The 17805-nt window shown below is 51.2% G+C and overlaps 2 protein-coding genes and 1 non-coding gene across 6 annotated transcripts in view; 1 reads left to right on the top strand and 2 right to left on the bottom strand.

Annotated features, from left to right (window-relative positions):
* The window catches only part of Acat1 (Acetyl-CoA acetyltransferase 1), a 436280-nt gene that overhangs the window by 385781 nt on the left and 32694 nt on the right, over window positions 1-17805 (bottom strand). For 3 of the 4 annotated variants that reach the window (XM_089571767.1, XM_089571770.1, XM_089571768.1), the window contains exon 14: window positions 15999-16330. The exons of the other annotated variant lie outside the window; for it this stretch is intronic. In XM_089571767.1, the coding sequence (XP_089427893.1) occupies window positions 16048-16330 (283 nt within the window). In that variant the 3' untranslated portion in view covers window positions 15999-16047. Of the gene's footprint in view, window positions 1-15998; window positions 16331-17805 lie in introns of those variants that run through there. 4 annotated transcript variants of the gene reach the window in all.
* Window positions 1123-15723, top strand: LOC149359624 (chitotriosidase-1-like). Its single transcript, XM_089575291.1, has 5 exons — window positions 1123-1681; window positions 2219-2580; window positions 10968-11285; window positions 12018-12193; window positions 15182-15723. The coding sequence occupies exons 1-5, from the start codon at window positions 1123-1125 to the stop codon at window positions 15684-15686; spliced, it is 1920 nt and encodes a 639-aa protein (XP_089431417.1). The 3' UTR covers window positions 15687-15723.
* Window positions 13498-13570, bottom strand: TRNAF-GAA (transfer RNA phenylalanine (anticodon GAA)). The gene has a single exon. It is a non-coding gene; the product is annotated as a tRNA-Phe (tRNA).

Raw genomic sequence — 17805 nt, forward strand, 5'->3', positions numbered from 1 at the left:
TAGATAGAGGGCAGAGTGGGTCAAGGATCAAATACGGGTTGATGACCTCCTAGTCGAAATCAAGGGGGGGAAATGGGCTCAGGCAGGACTTGCATTGCGAAGGCAAGATAAGTGATGGTCATTCAGGGTAACGGATCCAGTGGATTCCAAGAGAAGACAAGCGTAGCAGGGGGTGGCAGAAAGTCTGGTGGGTAAACGAGATTAAGAAGTCTGTGGGGATACGGTGGCCGCAGCTGGCAAATGATAGGCCTATATCCTGCAATGGGCGTAGTCGTGCTGATATGGTGATGATGATGAAAGCAGCACGTACCAAGAAGATCCCAACTAGAAAAAGGAAAGAAGACCTAAATAAATGACTACGGTCACCACCGCAAAATTCTGCTGCAGAATGCCGAAACCCACAGACGTGGTAACTGTCGGCAAAATTTTTTGTACGTATGCGCGGTCAGCTCACATGTGGCGCCAGGTTTCTCTTTGTTATTATACCTGAAGCGACATCTTTCACTTCTAAAAACTCGCTGCATGTAATGAATGAAATGAAAATGAACTAGACGACAAGCGACAGCTATTGCGCAGAGCAGAGGCATTGTAATATTGGGGCATTATATGATCTATAAAGGAAGGTACTAGCTTAAGACGTAGCTTTCTGGGCAACGTAAAACCCGCTATTGCTCTGTTGTCCATAACGCTTTTCGGCTCCGGACGCCACTGACACCTCCTTTAGAGATGTCCAGCGCTGTTTCGTATCCACAGTCGGGTCACCACGGGAGCCGACAGCAACCTTTCGCAACCTGACGACGAGAAGCGGCGCACAATGGATTCACATCATCCAAGCCCTCCCAACATCAGCTATGCCAAAATCTATAGTAGGCTCTGAATATCCTGTCCAACATTGCTTTCTTACTCAAGTCGTAGGGATTTCCCTTCTCTCTTGAGCTGCAGTAAACTTCCGACCACCATCCCCTTCGAAGCATTTGCAGACTTTAGAGAACGAAGAAGAGCGACCAATAGCAGCTGCCCTCGAGGGCACGTGCAGGCATTAAAAGAAGAAGAGGAAGCTGTTTCCTACCGGCGCTGCCAGCGCGTCCACTCCAAGGCCTAGTTTACTCCCAGCGCTCACAAATGCCAAAGACTCGGAGTAAGCGCACGAGTCGCTCATCAAGCACGAGGCATCGCGTAGACTCTTCCTCAGGCGACACGACGCTGCCTGAGACAGAAAGCCTCAGCTCATGCTCGAACTCGGAGTCGGGGCGCTGCTGCTGCACTACGGACGACGCCCAGCTGTCCGCCATCGACACCCAGCTGACCACCATCGACACCCAGTTCGACACAACGGAGGCGACGCTGGGCACCGGGAATCCTCCGCACAGGCGCCTCTTGCAACTGGACAGCCAGCTGGAAGACTTGCCCCGTGCCTGCTCGTGCATTCTCCAGCAGCCCACGTCTGGCGGCGAGCGGGCAGTCAAACACCCGGCGCGCCGGGGTGCCAGGCTGCAAAACGCGTTGCCGTTCCTGCCGAGGCTCCATATTCCGTCCAGCGCACGGGCCGGGACAGGCCGGCTGACGTCTTTCGCGCTCCGCAACAAGAGCAACCTCGTCACGAGTCTCGTAGCCGCGTTCACGGTGTTCCTGCTGATCCCTCTGTGTGTAGTGTACTACATGGCGGGAACCATGGCAGCAGGTTAGTATGGCAGCTGAGGTGAACAATAATTTTGTATCATGGGTCCCAAGTCAGATATTAGAATGATGGTCTTTTCTTTTTCGCGTACTTGCCTGCTGAGACGTGCACCAAAACTTCACCAGACAAAGCACTTAGGAACATTGACAGTTTCTTTCCACAACTGCACGACAATGTACGCCAAATTGAATCATTCGTACACAGAGTTTGGCGCTTCCCCAGGCGCCTTTTTCCTGCATTGTAAACACTTTGTAGACCAACTACAGTGTTAGTCGGAGATGCTTCAGGACCTGCTTCCAAGCACAATTAAGAGCTCGGGTTCAGTACCGTTCTGCGGAAGCCACGATTTGACGTAGGAGAAATGGAAGGAGGCTTACGAGCACGGATGGGCATTAGTAGTGTTAGATATCAATCAGAAACTCTAGTCGAAGTCACCCCAGGTGCAGTTTCGACGCGGAAAAAAAGTTTGATATTTTGAAGCTCGCGGCATGAGAAATAGCTCCATGCAGGTAGTCAATGTGTTCCGCGTTTCCGCTGCAGGCTTGTCTCGGAAAGGAGCGTTCCCTGCGGGCGAGGGCCTCGACATGGGCATCGAGTCCGAGGCAGGCTTCGAGACAGGGACCTGCAATTACTTCCATCCGCTGGCGAACAGTGGTCCTACGTACGCGGAGCTGTCCTTCGTAAATACGGAGGACTTCGCCCCGTACACGACCAAGGCCGTGAGCGCAAACGCCATCTTCTGCGTCTACCAGAACGACGTGTTCCTACGTTTTCCCAAGCTGCGTTACCGCGTGGTCGATGTTCCGGGGGCCTACTGTACTCACCTCATATACCACTCGGCTGGTGTCACGGCCGACGGTTTCATCTACAGCAAGGACCCCACATTCGACGAGGCGTACAAGGCGAGGAACCATATATTACCACTCTTCTGTGCAGAATTTACAGCTTTGCGTGCGACAGAGTTCGCTTCAGTTGTGTGCTTTGGAAGTTTTCCACTTGTAGCGTTCGCGGATAAACCTATGAAAAAAATGCAACCAAAGATGTGCAAGGGATGACCGTAGTCAGAATCGACAACTTCCGAAAGAGCACGACCGGACTGGATGCTCACAGCCAAAAGCAACTGGAAGGTAACAACGCGTAAAATTCGATTTAATCGCATCATTTTCCTTTGCATCATGGGGATAGATTTATGCAGTCTAATTGTCTTTGTGCAGATTACACAGTGTATTATTACATATCCAGCAACACATCTTAGATGCAAATTATTTTTTAAGGACCGAGTAACCTTCCAGAAACTTTTTTCGGTGGGTGTAAGCGCTTAGAAGAACGGCTGTGTGCCACCAGGCTGCGTGCAGTATAAAAATATTGCGACAGACAAAACAATTAAGCTTGCTGGGCGCTGTGCAAATATTATAGGTATTTCAAGTGTGGAAAATTGTCTTTAGCGCCCAGTGTAGTGAATTCGCCACAAATCGTTTGCATGCCGTGTACATATTGCTAAATGGCGTTCGCGTGCAAAGTTTGGTGCCAAGATGATTTCTGTAGCCAGCGCTATCTGGTCACAGTGCCATCACTGTGAGCAAGCAGTGTAAAGAAAAAGGGGCCACGTAAGTGCGTCTTCGAGCCAGTGTCCAAAGATTCCTCGTCTATTATTTTCTAGCAAGTGTTGTTGTGGAAATATAAGGAAGACATTTGTTGCAAAAACATTTTAATGCGTGAGCATTACAGGGGACATGTCGCGATAAACAGAGTGAAGCCCTAGCTGAAGGCCTAGGAATGAAGCCCTGCCCATCTTTTTTTTTTTTTTAACGTCTTTATTTCTGCATTTAGTAGGCCGATACCTTGCGGCAGAACTAAGGTGCTTCATGGAGGTTGGGGTGGGGGAGTGGTTAAGGGTGGGGGTGAGGATGGGGGTGGGGGTGAAGGTCGGAGTGCGGGTGGGGGACCGGTGTCCGCTTCTTCCTCGAGGTAGTGTCGTCCCGAGGTCGGCTCCGCGAAGTGATGGCCTGGCCCTTCATCTTCCTTGAAGTAGGAAAGAAAAGTTCGCCAGAGCTGGAGTGCGTCTGATGGCCCGATGTGCGATGGCGGATCGACCCATTCCTGCAGGGTTCCAGGTCGAAGCCCGCCGAGGGACTTGAGTGCTCTCTCCCGTACTGCGTCAAAGGTAGGGCAGCTCCACAGGAGATGTTCGGCCGTGCCTCTGGCAGGGCACGTCGGGCACTGAGGAGTCGGGTATGAGCGCGGGTTTATGAGATGCAACTTCGCTGGTGATAGAAGCTGGCCGGTCTGGGCTCGGCGAAGGAGCACTGCCTCCACTCTCCGGAATGCGCTATGTGGACGGCGATATAGTTGCTCAGGGTTGGCCAAGTGCTGTAGTATGCTGCGACGATAGCGTTGTGCGCGATGCCATGTCTCCGCCCTATCCATATGGGGCGACGACGGGTGCGCAACGTCATTAGGGGGCCAAGAAGCGGAAACGAATGTGGATCCAGGCAAAGGTGCGGAAAGAGCTGCTGCGCGCGCTGCCTGGTGTGCCTTTTCGTTTCCAGTGATTCCTTCGTGTGCAGGAATCCATTTGATAATGACAGTGTAGCCCTCCTCTCGCAGGCGACGGGCTTCTGTTCGAATAGTGTTGAGAACGGCATAGTCAGCTCCCCCTGCGCGGCAGGCGGTGTACGCTGCTTGTGAATCTGTGTAGACATGGTAGGTGCAAGGAGCCGGATCTTGCCTTTCTACTATTCGAGTAATGGCAAGTCGTAAGGCAATGAGTTCGAGATTGGTGACGGTGTGTTCCTCTGGAAAGCCGTTGAACTACAGAGGTATCTGACACAGAATCGTGACAAGCTATAGCGGCGCAGTGTTGAAACTGAGCGGCGTCTGTGTATAGTTGGATGGCTCCTTCCTGGGCTAGCTTGTATGATGTCTTCTCGTGTCGTTTGGCGGCAGCTTTGCGCCTTTGAGGATTAGCCGAACTCATATTCTTTGGTAATGGCATACCGTCTACTAAGTCGATCAGTTCCCATGGCGGCGCAGCGGACGCAAGTGGCTCTAAGTTGTCAACGTTGTAGCCTAATGCCCGCAGGATCTGTCGGCCAGCCGCCGTTGTGGAGAGACGGACTCGCTGGGCTAGCGATTGCTGCTCTGCCAGATCCTGCAGGGCATTGATTTTGCTGCAAGCGTGTAGGTTCACTACTGGGCAGTACTGCGGCAGACCAGTAACCAGCCGCATCGCCTTGCGATTGATTCGCTCAAGCTGAAGGCGTTGGGTTGCGTTAAGCCGCATGTACGAATATGCGTACAGGATTTTTGATGTTATGAGTGCCAGGGTAATCTGACGGAGCCCCACCTCCTTGATTCCCCATCCACGCGCAGAGACGCGGCGCATAAGGTGTAAAGCCTGATGGCAGCTATGCATCGTGTTACGAAGCCAGCTTTTGGCTCCTCCGTCCTCGTCAATAAGCATGCCGAGTATACGGATTGTTGGTTTCCGGCAGATAACTGAGTGCCCTAAATGAAGAGAGATAAGTTTGCGTTCGACCTCGGCTCGTACTCGCGAACCATTTAAGACAACCACATACTCGGTTTTTTCGGGAGAGGTTTCCATTCCACACTTCTTGATGTATTCATGGACGGCATTAAGGCCTGTTTGTAGGGCTAGTTCTTGCTCTGCAGGGGACCCTGAATTAGTCCACAACGTTATATCGTCCGCATACACGGCAAAATTAAGACCGGGTATCGACGACAGCATTGGCGGGAGACCTGACATAGCAATGTTAAAAAGAGCCGGTGATATGACAGCGCCTTGGGGAACACCTGTTTGGTTACGTTGCCATTCACCCTGAGTATCTCCAACCATTACTGAGAAAGTTCTTTCTGCAAGAAAGGCTTTCACGAAGCGGTAGAGGTTGCCGCCTATCCCCACTTCCTGTAGCCGGCGAAGTATGGTCGAGTGGGGCACGGAATCGAACGCCTTTTTGACGTCTACCCCAACAACCACTCGGAGCTGTGCGCTGCTAGGGTATGCGAGAACGTCGTTATAAAGCCTTCTGAGAATGTCTTGGGCACAGAGCCCTCGACGAAAACCTACTTGCATAGGAGACAGGACGTTGTACTTGTCTAAGTACCATTCAAGTCTTCTTAGAGCCATACGTTCCATGACCTTACAAAGGTTGGACGTCAGCGATATTGGCCTGAGGTCTTGTAATGTTCGACTTGGCTTGCCAGGTTTTGGAATCGGTATTACCACTGACTTCTTCCAGGCAAGAGGAAGATCACCGTTGGCCCAGTACTTGTTCATCTCTTTCAAGAGGGCAACTTTATGTGACTTGGGAAGGTTCAGGAGTGTTGAGTAGCGTATATCATCCGGCCCTGGGGCGCTATTATGATTGGAGTCATACAGGGCTGCCTCCAGTTCGTCTAATGTGAAGGGAACGTCGTAATCGTTTGATGTACCTGATACGGGGTCCGCAGGCAAGGCATCTGCATTTTCAGGTTGGGGAAAAAATACCTTCCCTGCTTGTATAGCTAACTTCGCCGGGGAGACATTCAACTTCAAGGCCATGCATTGGGCAGGGGAAATTGGCTTCTTGCGTCCAAGGATGGCTCGAAAGATGTGCCAGGCCTTCGATAAGTTAGCTGCTCCATTGAGTGAGTGGCACAGCAGCTGCCAGTCTTGGAGAGCGAGCTGCAGAGTATACTTCTCAACTTCTTGACTGATGCGAGTGAGAGCACGCCTCCGATGGGGTGTCCGGCCTGATCGGCGATACGCCTTGAGAGCACGAAGCCTACGATTCCACAGACTCAAAAGGTGGGAGTCCGGCTTTGGGGCATCAAACTTGACTGAAAGCTTCGTTGTAGCTTTCTTCTTGGCATCGCTGATCTGAGTAATGAGCTCGTCTAACCCTGTGGGAACGTTCACCGTACCGAGCATTCTACGAAAATCGTCCCACGAGACATGCTCCTCTATTCGACGGCGTTGTTGCCGCTGTAATGACTTTCGCCCTCGAGGAGCCCATGAGACCACCACGGGATAATGATCACTGCCCATGACATCATCAGCCCTCGACCATAGGATCTCACTGGGATGAGACACTAGTGTCAAGTCTGGGGAAGTGTCTTGTTGACCTTTGTGCTGGCCAAGGCGAGTAGGTAGCGTGAGGTCGTTGGCTATGGTCAGTTTCGCTCTGACAATTTGCTGCCAAAGGTGCCTTCCCCTAGCATCTGAGTGATGATATCCCCAGCTGCTGTGCATGGCGTTAAAATCACCCCCAACTACAACGCGATCCTGGGGATATATCCTTAAGAAGTGTTCTACAAAAGACATATCCACTCGATATGTCGTAGTACCGAATGATCGCGCATAAATTGAAAAAACTAAGGCTTGTTGGTCGCCATCTAAGCTAAGGCGTACTCCCGCTACCTCCTGCGTCTGCGTGCACCACGCGGAAGTATCTAGTTCAGTGTGGGCCGTGCGCGACAGAACAAGAACGCATGCCTGCCCATTGGCCATTGGAGGCGCAGATCGCGATCCTGGCCCGGGACGCCGGTGCCCTATGGAAGGGGTGCAGTAAGGTTTGTACCCTATTAAATTGGGGTTATTAAGGCCAGTCTCCTGAAGCAGGATAGCTATAGGAGGCGTTGGCGTGATGGACAGTCTCCTCTGAAGTTCCGCTTGTTTGCGACGGATTCCCCGGCAGTTCCATTGCAAGAACCATATAGGAGAGTCCGAAGCAAAAATGTCATGTGGTTTCGCGCTAATTCCTGCCATTATTAAACTGGAAGGTACGCGGGAGTGAAGATGATGTGTGCCCAATTTCGGGCTCTTGATTCGGAGAAACCTGTGACATTCCCAAGAGTGGGAGCATACGCTTGATCACGTCGGCAGTGACCAGTTCGATAATGCGCGTGAGCTGGTTTTCATCTAAGTGTAGCGCACGCGAACTATCTTTTGCAAGATTCGTTTGCGCGCCGCGTTGCGTATCACGGAGTGTTTCGGCGTAAAGCCGATGAATGCGCGCTTGCTTTGGTGCCGTCGCGGTATGCTCAAAAACTGCGGCTAGAGATGAGGTGGCATTCCTTTCACTATTGCTCTCAGATTGTGTGGAGGGCTTGTGCGCGCCTTGCCGTTTAGATTTATGTTCGCTGTCTCGTGTCTTCTGCTTCGGCTGACTTTGTAGTGGAGGGAAGTCCTGATTAACAAGCACAACTGACTCCGAGGCTGATTGCTGCGTATTGACAGGGCTCTTGTGCACCGACGTCGACACCGTTTGGTTACCACGTAGAATCTCGGCTTGTTGTTTGCGTTCTTTTCGTCGCGATACTCGGATACGACGGAAAATGCCATTCCTCAATGTTTTTGTGGCCTGCCGCCGAGCAGGGCACTTTGGGTCCGTGGCTACGTGGGGACCTCTGCAATTGCGGCAAAGTGGTTCCGTCGGACAAACCTCGAGGTTTCCATGTGCAAGGCGACCGCAGTACGAGCATCGACGTTGGTCGACTAGTGGACACGAAATTGCCCTGTGTCCGATTTTGTGACAGGTCTCGCATATGATAGACTTCGGGTGATAAGGTGTCACCGGGAGGAGTATGCTGTACAGATGAATTTTTCGGGGAAGTCTGGAGCCCTCAAACGTGATTAGAGCTGCTCCGTTCTTGCCCATAGGCCTGGCGTTTATTATCCTGCACGAGTAGCACGTGAGGTTTGCCATGAGCTGTTCGCTTGTTAACCCGTTGGCACGATAAATGACCCCACGGATCTGGCCGGGGCGTATGGTTTCATAAGCTTGAATAGGTGTCTCCTTTCCAGAAATTAGGAGAGACTGCAGTCCAATTAGATGGTCTCTGGCATGCATATGTGATATGTCGACAGCAAACTGATTGCTGCGTTCAAGAGGCCGTACTTGAAAGCCAGAGTGAAAATGAATTTTTCGAAGCTCATTGGCAACAGCTTCGTGCAGCCAGTGTGCGGGGAGTGTCCCTAGTTGTCCAGGTGAGGTTAGCTTAATTATCACAGTGTATTTAACACTGATTGGATCGGCGGCTGCGGCCTTGTTCTTTCGCCTAACAGGCTGCCAATCATCTTCTTCAGTATGTTCATTATCAGCCAAGTGATCGATTCTGCCCATTGGGGTGACTATGGACGCTGAGGCACAGCCTAGCGATCGATAATGCGCATCCGTGAAGCGAGCATTTATAGCTATCGGCGAGTGGGCATGTTTTACGCCGTGTCGTTTGTTCTCAAAGCGAGTGCTTTCTTGGGCCATCCGCGAGGTGCCTGACCCCATCCTAGGTTGCTCGGCAAATTTCGAAAACGGAAAAGTGCAAGATCCTACCTCGGAAGGGGCGCTTCCCGGCTTGTTTTCCGTGGAAAGAACAGAGAATGGGTTGGAGACAGGTATCGTCGCAACCACTTGAATGGCTTCGTCATCCGCCATGCTTTCGTCGGCTCCGAGCACGGCGTCAGGTTCGGCCGCTGCGTTATCTGTGCCGCTGCAAAGCGATGTTACCGCGGCGTCTTGCCGAGGCTGCTGCGAAGCCATGTTGGCGGCTTCGGCGGTAGGCGTATCCGATGCATCCGGATGGTTTCCTGGGGTAGTCGTTGACGCGGAAGCGTTGAAACCGTCGTCCACAGGTGACGAGGAACACGATGGCGGTGGCCCATTCATTTTTGGGAGCCTAGCCCAAAAACGTCCGGGCCAAAAAGCTTGAAAAAGTCGGAGCGATGCGAACGTGCGTCTGTTCGAGACGGCTGCTTGCAGCGCCACCCCCCTGCCCATCTAATTGTGAACAAACTGCCGACTGTGGCAGGTGGCAGTTAAATTAAAGATTGGTCGCTCGGGAAGTTGCCCGGGATGAGCAACCTGGGTCGCACAAGCACCACCGATGGCATCACCTGCCATCACCTGCCGCTTTCACCACTGCGCCAGGAGTAGTATGACTTCCAGCGATCTATGAATGTAAAGCACAGAATGGCTGATGTTGCGGAGTTAAAAGGTGACGAGAACGAAGACGCCAAAACGAAAAATAAAAGAAATTAAAAATATCTGCGTGATCAACGAGTGCAGTTCGTAACGGGGACCACTCACGCATTTCCGTCGTGTCGCCCAAGCGAGCGCCATGGTAATTTTTTTTTAAATGTCTCTGAGCCTTCGAGTTGGTTCGAGACTTTCCTTTTGTCCTTTTGAACAACTAGAACAAGCAGCACAAGCTAGGCCAAATGTTAACTGTAGCTAAGTGCCGGCATATGGACCGCTTCCTTAAAACTTAGCGGCGCCAGTAAAATTTTGATATTCTCTTCAGAATGTAGAAAGGAAGTGGAAAGAGGTGCTAGTTATATGACAGCCGTTATGAAGCCAAGCCCACTCAGATCACACGACCACACAAGGTACATCAGAGAGCGCCACTTGGATTACATTTCTATTGAGCAGCAGCTGCACGCAGGGGTTTTCGGTTGCAACAACGCAACGCCCATCGCAAAGAGGAAACTAATATAACCACTCACGGTAGTGCAAATCCGCCGATTACAGCGTTAACGGTATACTCGCTGTGGAGCACCACGCTCCGGAGTAAGCGGCGTAAGTATTATGCAACCGTGCACTTCCCCCAGGTGGAACACTACTCGAATATGCGCACTGTGAGGACATGTGATCTCACTAGGCCCAGCGTATACCAGCGTGGCTTTTGGTGCAGGTGCTCTCTTGGGGCGCTAAGGGAAGGAGCCGTGTATGTACGGTTGCCGCTTCCGCTGTTTCGCCCTGGTGGAAGGAGAAAAAGTCAGGGTGCTCCCGTGTACGATACGGAGCGCAGCGGCGACTTCCCTGTATACCCACCGGATATCACGCCCTGTATAGTCTGGAGTGGTTTGAAACTGAACTACTCGCACTATATATATTCATCTAATGAAGTTTTTCACCGGACGAATTAAAGAATGGATGACTTTTGGTATTTGGAGGATTCTTCCATCCTGCATCGTAATTTTTATTGCATACGAAGCGACCACCCCAACCGGAAATAATTATTGGTGCTTTAAGGCTGAAATGAACCTAACTTTCAAATCGACGGTTGCAGCCCACTGCACTTTGGGACTGCTTATTTTTCTTTTAAGCAACTTCCTCCTGGCCAAAGCTATCCGGCCATAGCTCATAGACTTGCCTTAGCTTAATTATCTGATAACTTTAATCGGGTTCTTAACAACCAGCCGTCTTGTTAACTGCTTTCGCGCTCAGTTGGCCACCATGTCTCAGGGCATGCAGTTTGGCCAACGTCCCACGACGGCTACTACTGCATGCAGGGTTACCAGCAGGCGGCCGAGCTGAAGAGCGTGTACCCGCACCTGAAGGTGCTACTGTCATTGGGCGGCGGCCCAGATGACCGCGACACCTTCCAGTTCTCGAGCGTGGCCCGCGACCTGAACCGCTCGCGCACTTTCGCCGACAAGGCGTACTGGTGGCTCGTCAACCGCGGCTTCGACGGCGTCCACCTGGACTGGCGCCGGCCGGGGGGACCGTGCGGTTCGCGCTCCGACAAGCACAACTTCCTGACTCTCGTCGAGACGCTGCGCGAGCGCTTCGGGCTGCGCTACATCATCACTGTCGGCGTGCCTTACCAGGCACGAGCTCCCTTTCAGTACTGTGCTAGTTACCCAATCGCGATAAACGGTTCAGACTGGATCGCGCTCGGGTGTGGCTTCTGGTCGCATATAGCGGGCGAATCGTCGAAGTCACCCTGCCTGCCCATAGTCATGACGTGCATGGCGTCATTATGTCTGTCAAAATTTCTCAGTTCCTTGAGTAATGCACAAAAGGATAAAGTACCGCGATGTAAAGACACTGCAGATAAGTAAGGGAGGGCGTACCAGGATTCCAAAGAGTGGTGTATTGTTTGTTTCTACGAGTAATATTGTCAGGTTGAACACTGAAAGTTTCTGTTCATAACTGGCTTGAAGGCCAGCCAGTTTCAAGCTCGCCTTGCTAGGCGTAACGTTCTACATCGACGACGAGCAAAAAGCGCATCGCGTGTGCATGATCATGGCGGCACCATTTAAACTGGATTCGCACACCGGACGTACATTGGCCCGCGGACCAGGAGCCACGTGACGTTTGCTCCGCGAGGTCTTTGATGACCCGAGCACGGAGATAGGCTGCGCGCATGTCTAATCTGCTTAGCGCCGCCTGCTCCGACCTTCTCCTTTGCACGGTCTTTCGACGGGCTACGGTTACGGACATGTCGGGCTAAGCGGGAATCTCACGGAGCGGAAGTGAGACGTCACGTGACACCTGGTCCGCGGGCCGATGTGCATCCGGCGTGTGAAACTACCTTAACCTGTGGCCTCCCACAACAGGATTCGTGGCGGTACCGCGGCTACCACCTGCCGGGAATCGCGGACCAGGCTGACTTCCTGCTGGCCACCACGCACGGATTCTATAACGTCAGCGAGCACCACACGCACTGCCCAAGCCCGTACTCCGACCCGGCCTCCGATGGCACGAGAGGCCGTGGCAAGCCCAGAACGTCAGGGTAGAGTGCAAATTTCGATCGACTCCAGAGTAATTGTATGCCGACATTCTAGAATAGATGCTCCCAGCATCTAACTGCCTCGCGTCTATCACCTGGCGCTACCACTGCCCACTACCTTCGATGCGAAGCGCCTGTGGACGCTGCGTGGAGGCTGAGGAAATTGTAGTTCTGTAGTCATAAGAATTTTAAAACTTGCACAGCACGTGACCATGTCAGGATGAAGTCCGCCACGTGCAGCTGAAGAATAAATTTCTGGTCGTGGGCAGTGTTGTCATGTAGCGTACAAGTGGTAACGACCGTGGGCGACATCTCAGCACACTGTTAATATACTGAATATTGCCTCTTGTTCACTATAGTCGAATACAAGCCTGCAGTGACCGCCACACAGAACTCCTCCGGTGACGGAGTCCGCTGTTAAAAAAACAAGAACCATCAGACGAAATTATAAGCTCAATGATTTTGAATAAATAGCCAAACATCAAAAAGCTGATTTTGTTACATGTTTTGATTGGTAAGCGGATGATACAGGACGCCATGGACCACGAGCTATTGATACCAACTGCCGTTCTTTTAAAGTTGTATCCAACTATAAACTAGGCGCTACATTGTGACAGGTTGCGTGAGGCGGACTGTCGTCGAAAGTACCTTACTGGTAGCGCTGCTGACCAGATCACAAAGGAGGGTACAGAAGCAAATTCACAAGTGACATTGCAAGTGTACTGCATAGATGATTCAGTTCGTTGTTTCAGCCAAAAAAAAAAAAAATCTGTTTCTTGTCTTTGACCGCAAATATTTTAAAATTTAATTTGTTACATTTTACCCATTATTAATACAAGGTAGAAGGCTTATTTTTTCCAGCGTTGAAAAGCTATAGAATAGGAACTAGAATGGTAGACATATATGTAGTGGGTCTTTTTATAGAGAAAAATTAACTTAAATGTACCTTAAAATAAGCTGGAAGTATAAGGCCTACCCTGTGCCCTACTACGAAGTAGAGATTATATCACGAACTTACCTCTTACGTCATAGCCCCCGTTCGACCGTTGGAACCGCAAAAGGAAGAAATACAGTTACTGTAAACGACTTCTACATCAGTGCATATTTATGTCGTTTTTTTCTGGTTCTTGCATGAGGTGAGGTATGGTCTGTAGAAATACTCAGGATACTAATAAGCACTTCTAGGGACCATAGGTGAGGACCGAGCCTCTGGACCTGGAAAAATCTTTCAGATATGAAAACCTCGTTGCGGTGACGTTTAAAATTACGGTCACTACAATAAAAAAAAAAAAATCGAAAACAACAGCTGCCGAAACCCGGGATCGAACCAGGGACCTTTAGATCTTCAGTCTAACGCTCTCCCAACTGAGCTATTTCGGCACGTGATTACAAAGGCTTTGTCATGCGGCAAGGATGCCGCAATTTTTGTGAAAACAAAGAGCACTGGGCTAGTGATTAAAACGGCTACGCTTTTCTGAAACTTCGGTGCAAGCGTGAAAAGGTTAAACAAATGCTTAGCCTCTTGAAATGGCGACTGGGAAGCCAGCTCTTTAATAGCATTAAATTGAACAAAAGACCCCCTTCAAATGACTCTGGGCTGTCCTCCGGAACCTGCATAAGTGCACAAAGGTGCTGCCTAAAGGAAGTTCAATGCTTAATTTTTTCCGTTCATTCCAAGTGTTCACGATATAGTCGAAATTGGCGATCCCAACTAGGCAGGAGTTCTAACGCAATAGCAAGTTTTCATCATCGCCTTATGGTAAATGTGGCTAGGCAAGCCTGGCAACGGCAACGCGTGAGCATATTTGCTCTACGGTGCCAGCTGTGCTAAAATACGCATATGACGACGTTGCGAAGGCAGATAGACAGTTTTGACGTAACTGCACGGGCGCCTTCCTTTGGTATTGAGGCTAGCTTCCAGGGTACGCGGGAACAGGCTGGCGACGGCCGGATTCACAAAACGCCGTGGCTTTCGCTGCGCTTGCAGGAACCACAGATGGCGGCCGCTTATGACGTCACTTTAGCAGAGCCGCGCGGCAAATACGGTAACGCGTTGACAGTCAGTTTCCGCATGGTCCCAGTTGCAGTAGTTATCGTACGTACTGGAAGCGTTGGTCAGCGGTCACTCCAGCAATGGTGGCGGCGTCAAGCGGCCTCGTTCTAAAGCAGCAAGCTGGTGTTCGGTTTCTGCGGCGTGCGCGAACGCAGTGCTTCCAAGGATGACGACGTGCGTCAGGGTTTCGCATATTTCTGCTATTCCCAGAGGCGCGAATGAATGAATGCTCAAAATACTACTGCTACTGTCACCAAGAAAAAAATGCGGAAAAGCCATAATCACGAAGGTAGGAGTGGGAAGGCGGGCGCCCGAGCCAGCATTAGTGTTCTTCAGTGAAGTACACTTCCTGGACGTCGCAATGTTCTACTGTTGAGAAATTCCAATGATACGCAAGCGCAACTGTACGAAAGCAATGTGCTGCTTAAAAAGTACGCTCACGTGGGATACACTGGCGACATCTCGCGACCGACGTGTCCAGAAGGAGCAGGAGGAAAGAACTTTTACCGTCTAACAGAAATGGTATTCCCCCACCCCCTCTGCACTCGGCCGGGAGGCAGGAGACACCGCTTTAGATGCTGGCCTGGAGGTCTTTTGTCCCAATGACATGCAATGCCCAGCGCGAAAGTATGTTGCAGTTGAACACGAACGCATGATCGGCTGCGCCGATAGCATAGTGCTCTCGTGCAGTGGCCAGCGAAGCCGATTTGTTCGCGCCGCCACGGGTTCCAAAACCAGCCGTTGCAATATTTTATTCCTGCAAGTTGGTCAAGGTCATCCTCAGTCTCATTTACTTCCCGCATCAAGTGCCTAACTTCAGAGGCCATTTGCCTCTAGCCTTGGAGTCACACGATATATGCGGTTTACCTTTGGGTAACTCCACGCGCTCAGCACACGTTTTACTACGCATTTGATGCATCACCCGCTTTCGTTGCCAGGACCGGCCCTACCGTCCAAGGCGTGCTCCGCAGGCTGAAGCACGAGGTGCCTCGCGAGCACCGGCAACGGCTGTGCTTCAGCGTGTCCCTGAAGGCACAGCACTGGACGCTTCGCTCGTCGGGCTCCTTCCACGTGGGAAGCCCCGCCCGAAAGGCTGCGCCCGCAATGGGGGGCAGCCAGTCCCGGGGCCTCGTCGAATACCCGCTCGTGTGCAAGTACATGCTGCGTGACAGCCTCGACGCGGAAGGCCTGTGCAACTACGCTGTACGCTTCCGGGACTTCGTGGCATACGAGGGCACCAAGTCGCTGCCCGTCAAGCTGTCGCGCATGCGGCGAGACATGGGCACGCCGGGACTCTGCCTGGCCGTCTGGGACCTGGCCTTCGACGACTTCAAGGGCGACTGCGGAATGTCCCGGTCGCCCCTGCTCAGGGCCATCAACAAGGCGCTCAGTTCTCGCGCCAAGCCATGGATGGGTTTTAGGGGCAGCGCCGCCAATAGATAGCGCGGCCCATTATATGCACAGCTGTCAGCGCTGCAACTTGCTTTGTTTGATAAAATACCCATTTTGAATGCACTCCGAGCACTTGCCAACACTGTGCTTATTGACTGTATACAGAACAGCACGCTTCAAGCAGATATCCTTTGAGAGGTCTCCACCCCCTTTTCATGCATACATGCACCGGCCTATTAAGACAGGTCTGCAACCTTCAAACAAGGCAATCCCTCTAGACTCCCTCCACCATTCCCTCTCACAAGCATGCATAAACAAACCGGAAACTGCGATTATGGCACAAAAAAAAACATGGCAAAGAACTACATTCAAAATGATAGCCGCTTTATTTATACAACACAGATCTGAGGGCTCATCCACTTGCAGAAGATAAGGAATTGAGATGCTCCTCCAAAAGCAGTGGGTCTGCCTTGTGCTTCATGAGGAATTGCCCATTCAGATGGAAGACCGGAATGTCGTAACGGTAGCATCGTTGCCAAGCCTCATTGCCTGGCTCTTCAATGTCGACTTCAACGAGCTGGACTCTGGGTAGCAGCTCCCTGAGCTGCTCTTTTGCAACGTCACAGAGGGGACATGGGTGCTTAGTGTACAGAGTGAGAACAGGAAGCATGTCCACACACTCCCTGGGTTCGTGCCTGTGTAGAAAAGGGAGAGCCAGGGTGTTGGAAGGCCTCCCCCCCATCCCATACACGAAACTGTGGGGTACTTTGCTTTTTGTATGTGCATGCTTCTACACCCTGCCACTGTACACTTTGAATGCTTATTAGAACAGTTGCTTGCTGCAAGGCCGCTGCTGATAGCCACGAGGTTGTAATTGTGCCAGCGGCAGAATAAGCCATGTTGATGGTGTGCTCAGAGCACTTACAAGAGTATGATGACAGCAAAACCAAAACGAGTGCGTCGCACCTGTCACCTGCGGTCGTTGGCGTGATAGACGCACTGAAACGGGTCACGAGCTCATAACATCAGACACACATAATGCCCCTGCTGCTGGCCAAGAGAGGGCAGAAATAAAGGATGATTTCCATCGCAACTAAAGATATTCCCAAGTTACCCGCCACGCATTTTTGGTGGATTGTTAGCCCATTAAGAGACGAATTTCGACATAGCAAAATTTCAATATTACGAAGTAAACTGCCGATTTTACCGACTGTTAAATCGAAGTTTAACTGCATTATCGACAGGTGCTCCATTGCAATTAGATTTCGAGCCTGCAGTTAGTAGTAACAGCCACATCATATTTTACGATTTCAAAAACGTGATTACCCTCGCCGCTGTGGCTACTAATTCGAGCCATTGCTCGTGCCGTTCGAAAAAGCACACCTGCAGGAGGGCACAAAGAGATTTCAACCAAACGATGCAAGTTCCATGCGACTATCTCGTTTATATTTTTTTATGGGGGTTTAACATCCCAAAGCGACTCAGGCCGTGAGGGACGTAGTGAAGGGCTCCAGAAATTTCGACCACCTCGGTTTTTTTAACATGCACTGACATGGCACAGCATACGGGCCTCTAGAATTACACCTCCATCAAAATTCAACCGCGGCGACCAGGATTGAACCGACATTTTTCGGGTGAGCACCGGAGCGCCATAATCGCTTGGCCAGCGCGGCGGCCACAACTATATCTATTCCAGTAATTAACTGCACTTTGAGTTTAATGCGAGGTGGGTTACTGTCAGCTCCCTGTAGAACATGCTACGTAAAAAAAAAAATGTCCTCACATGATATGCAATTCCTCTTTTCTATGGAGACTTTTTTTTGGGGGGGGAGGGGCACGCGCGAAGTTGGGGCTGGCAGCTCTTACTAGAGTGTATAGGGAAATATGTATACCGACAACATTGCTACACAATCACCTGCAGGCTTCTCCCCTTTCTTCCCTCTTTTATGGCTAGCACCCATCCGCTTCCATTAACACAATTCTGCCCCACTGCCCTGAGACGTGTGTGCTTAAATGCTTCTGAAGCTACTCCAGCATGAAGAAGATGGCTGCCACATTCCACAGCCACTCTACAACAGACACCCAATAACAAAAATACCAGTCTGCCACTGTGACATCTGGCAACAACACTAGCTCGAGATGATACGCATGCAATATGGCCATTGTATGC

This window comes from Amblyomma mixtum, chromosome 2 (assembly GCF_055824585.1).
Source record: "Amblyomma mixtum isolate Tamu chromosome 2, ASM5582458v1, whole genome shotgun sequence".
NCBI classification, from domain to species: Eukaryota; Metazoa; Arthropoda; class Arachnida; order Ixodida; family Ixodidae; genus Amblyomma; species Amblyomma mixtum.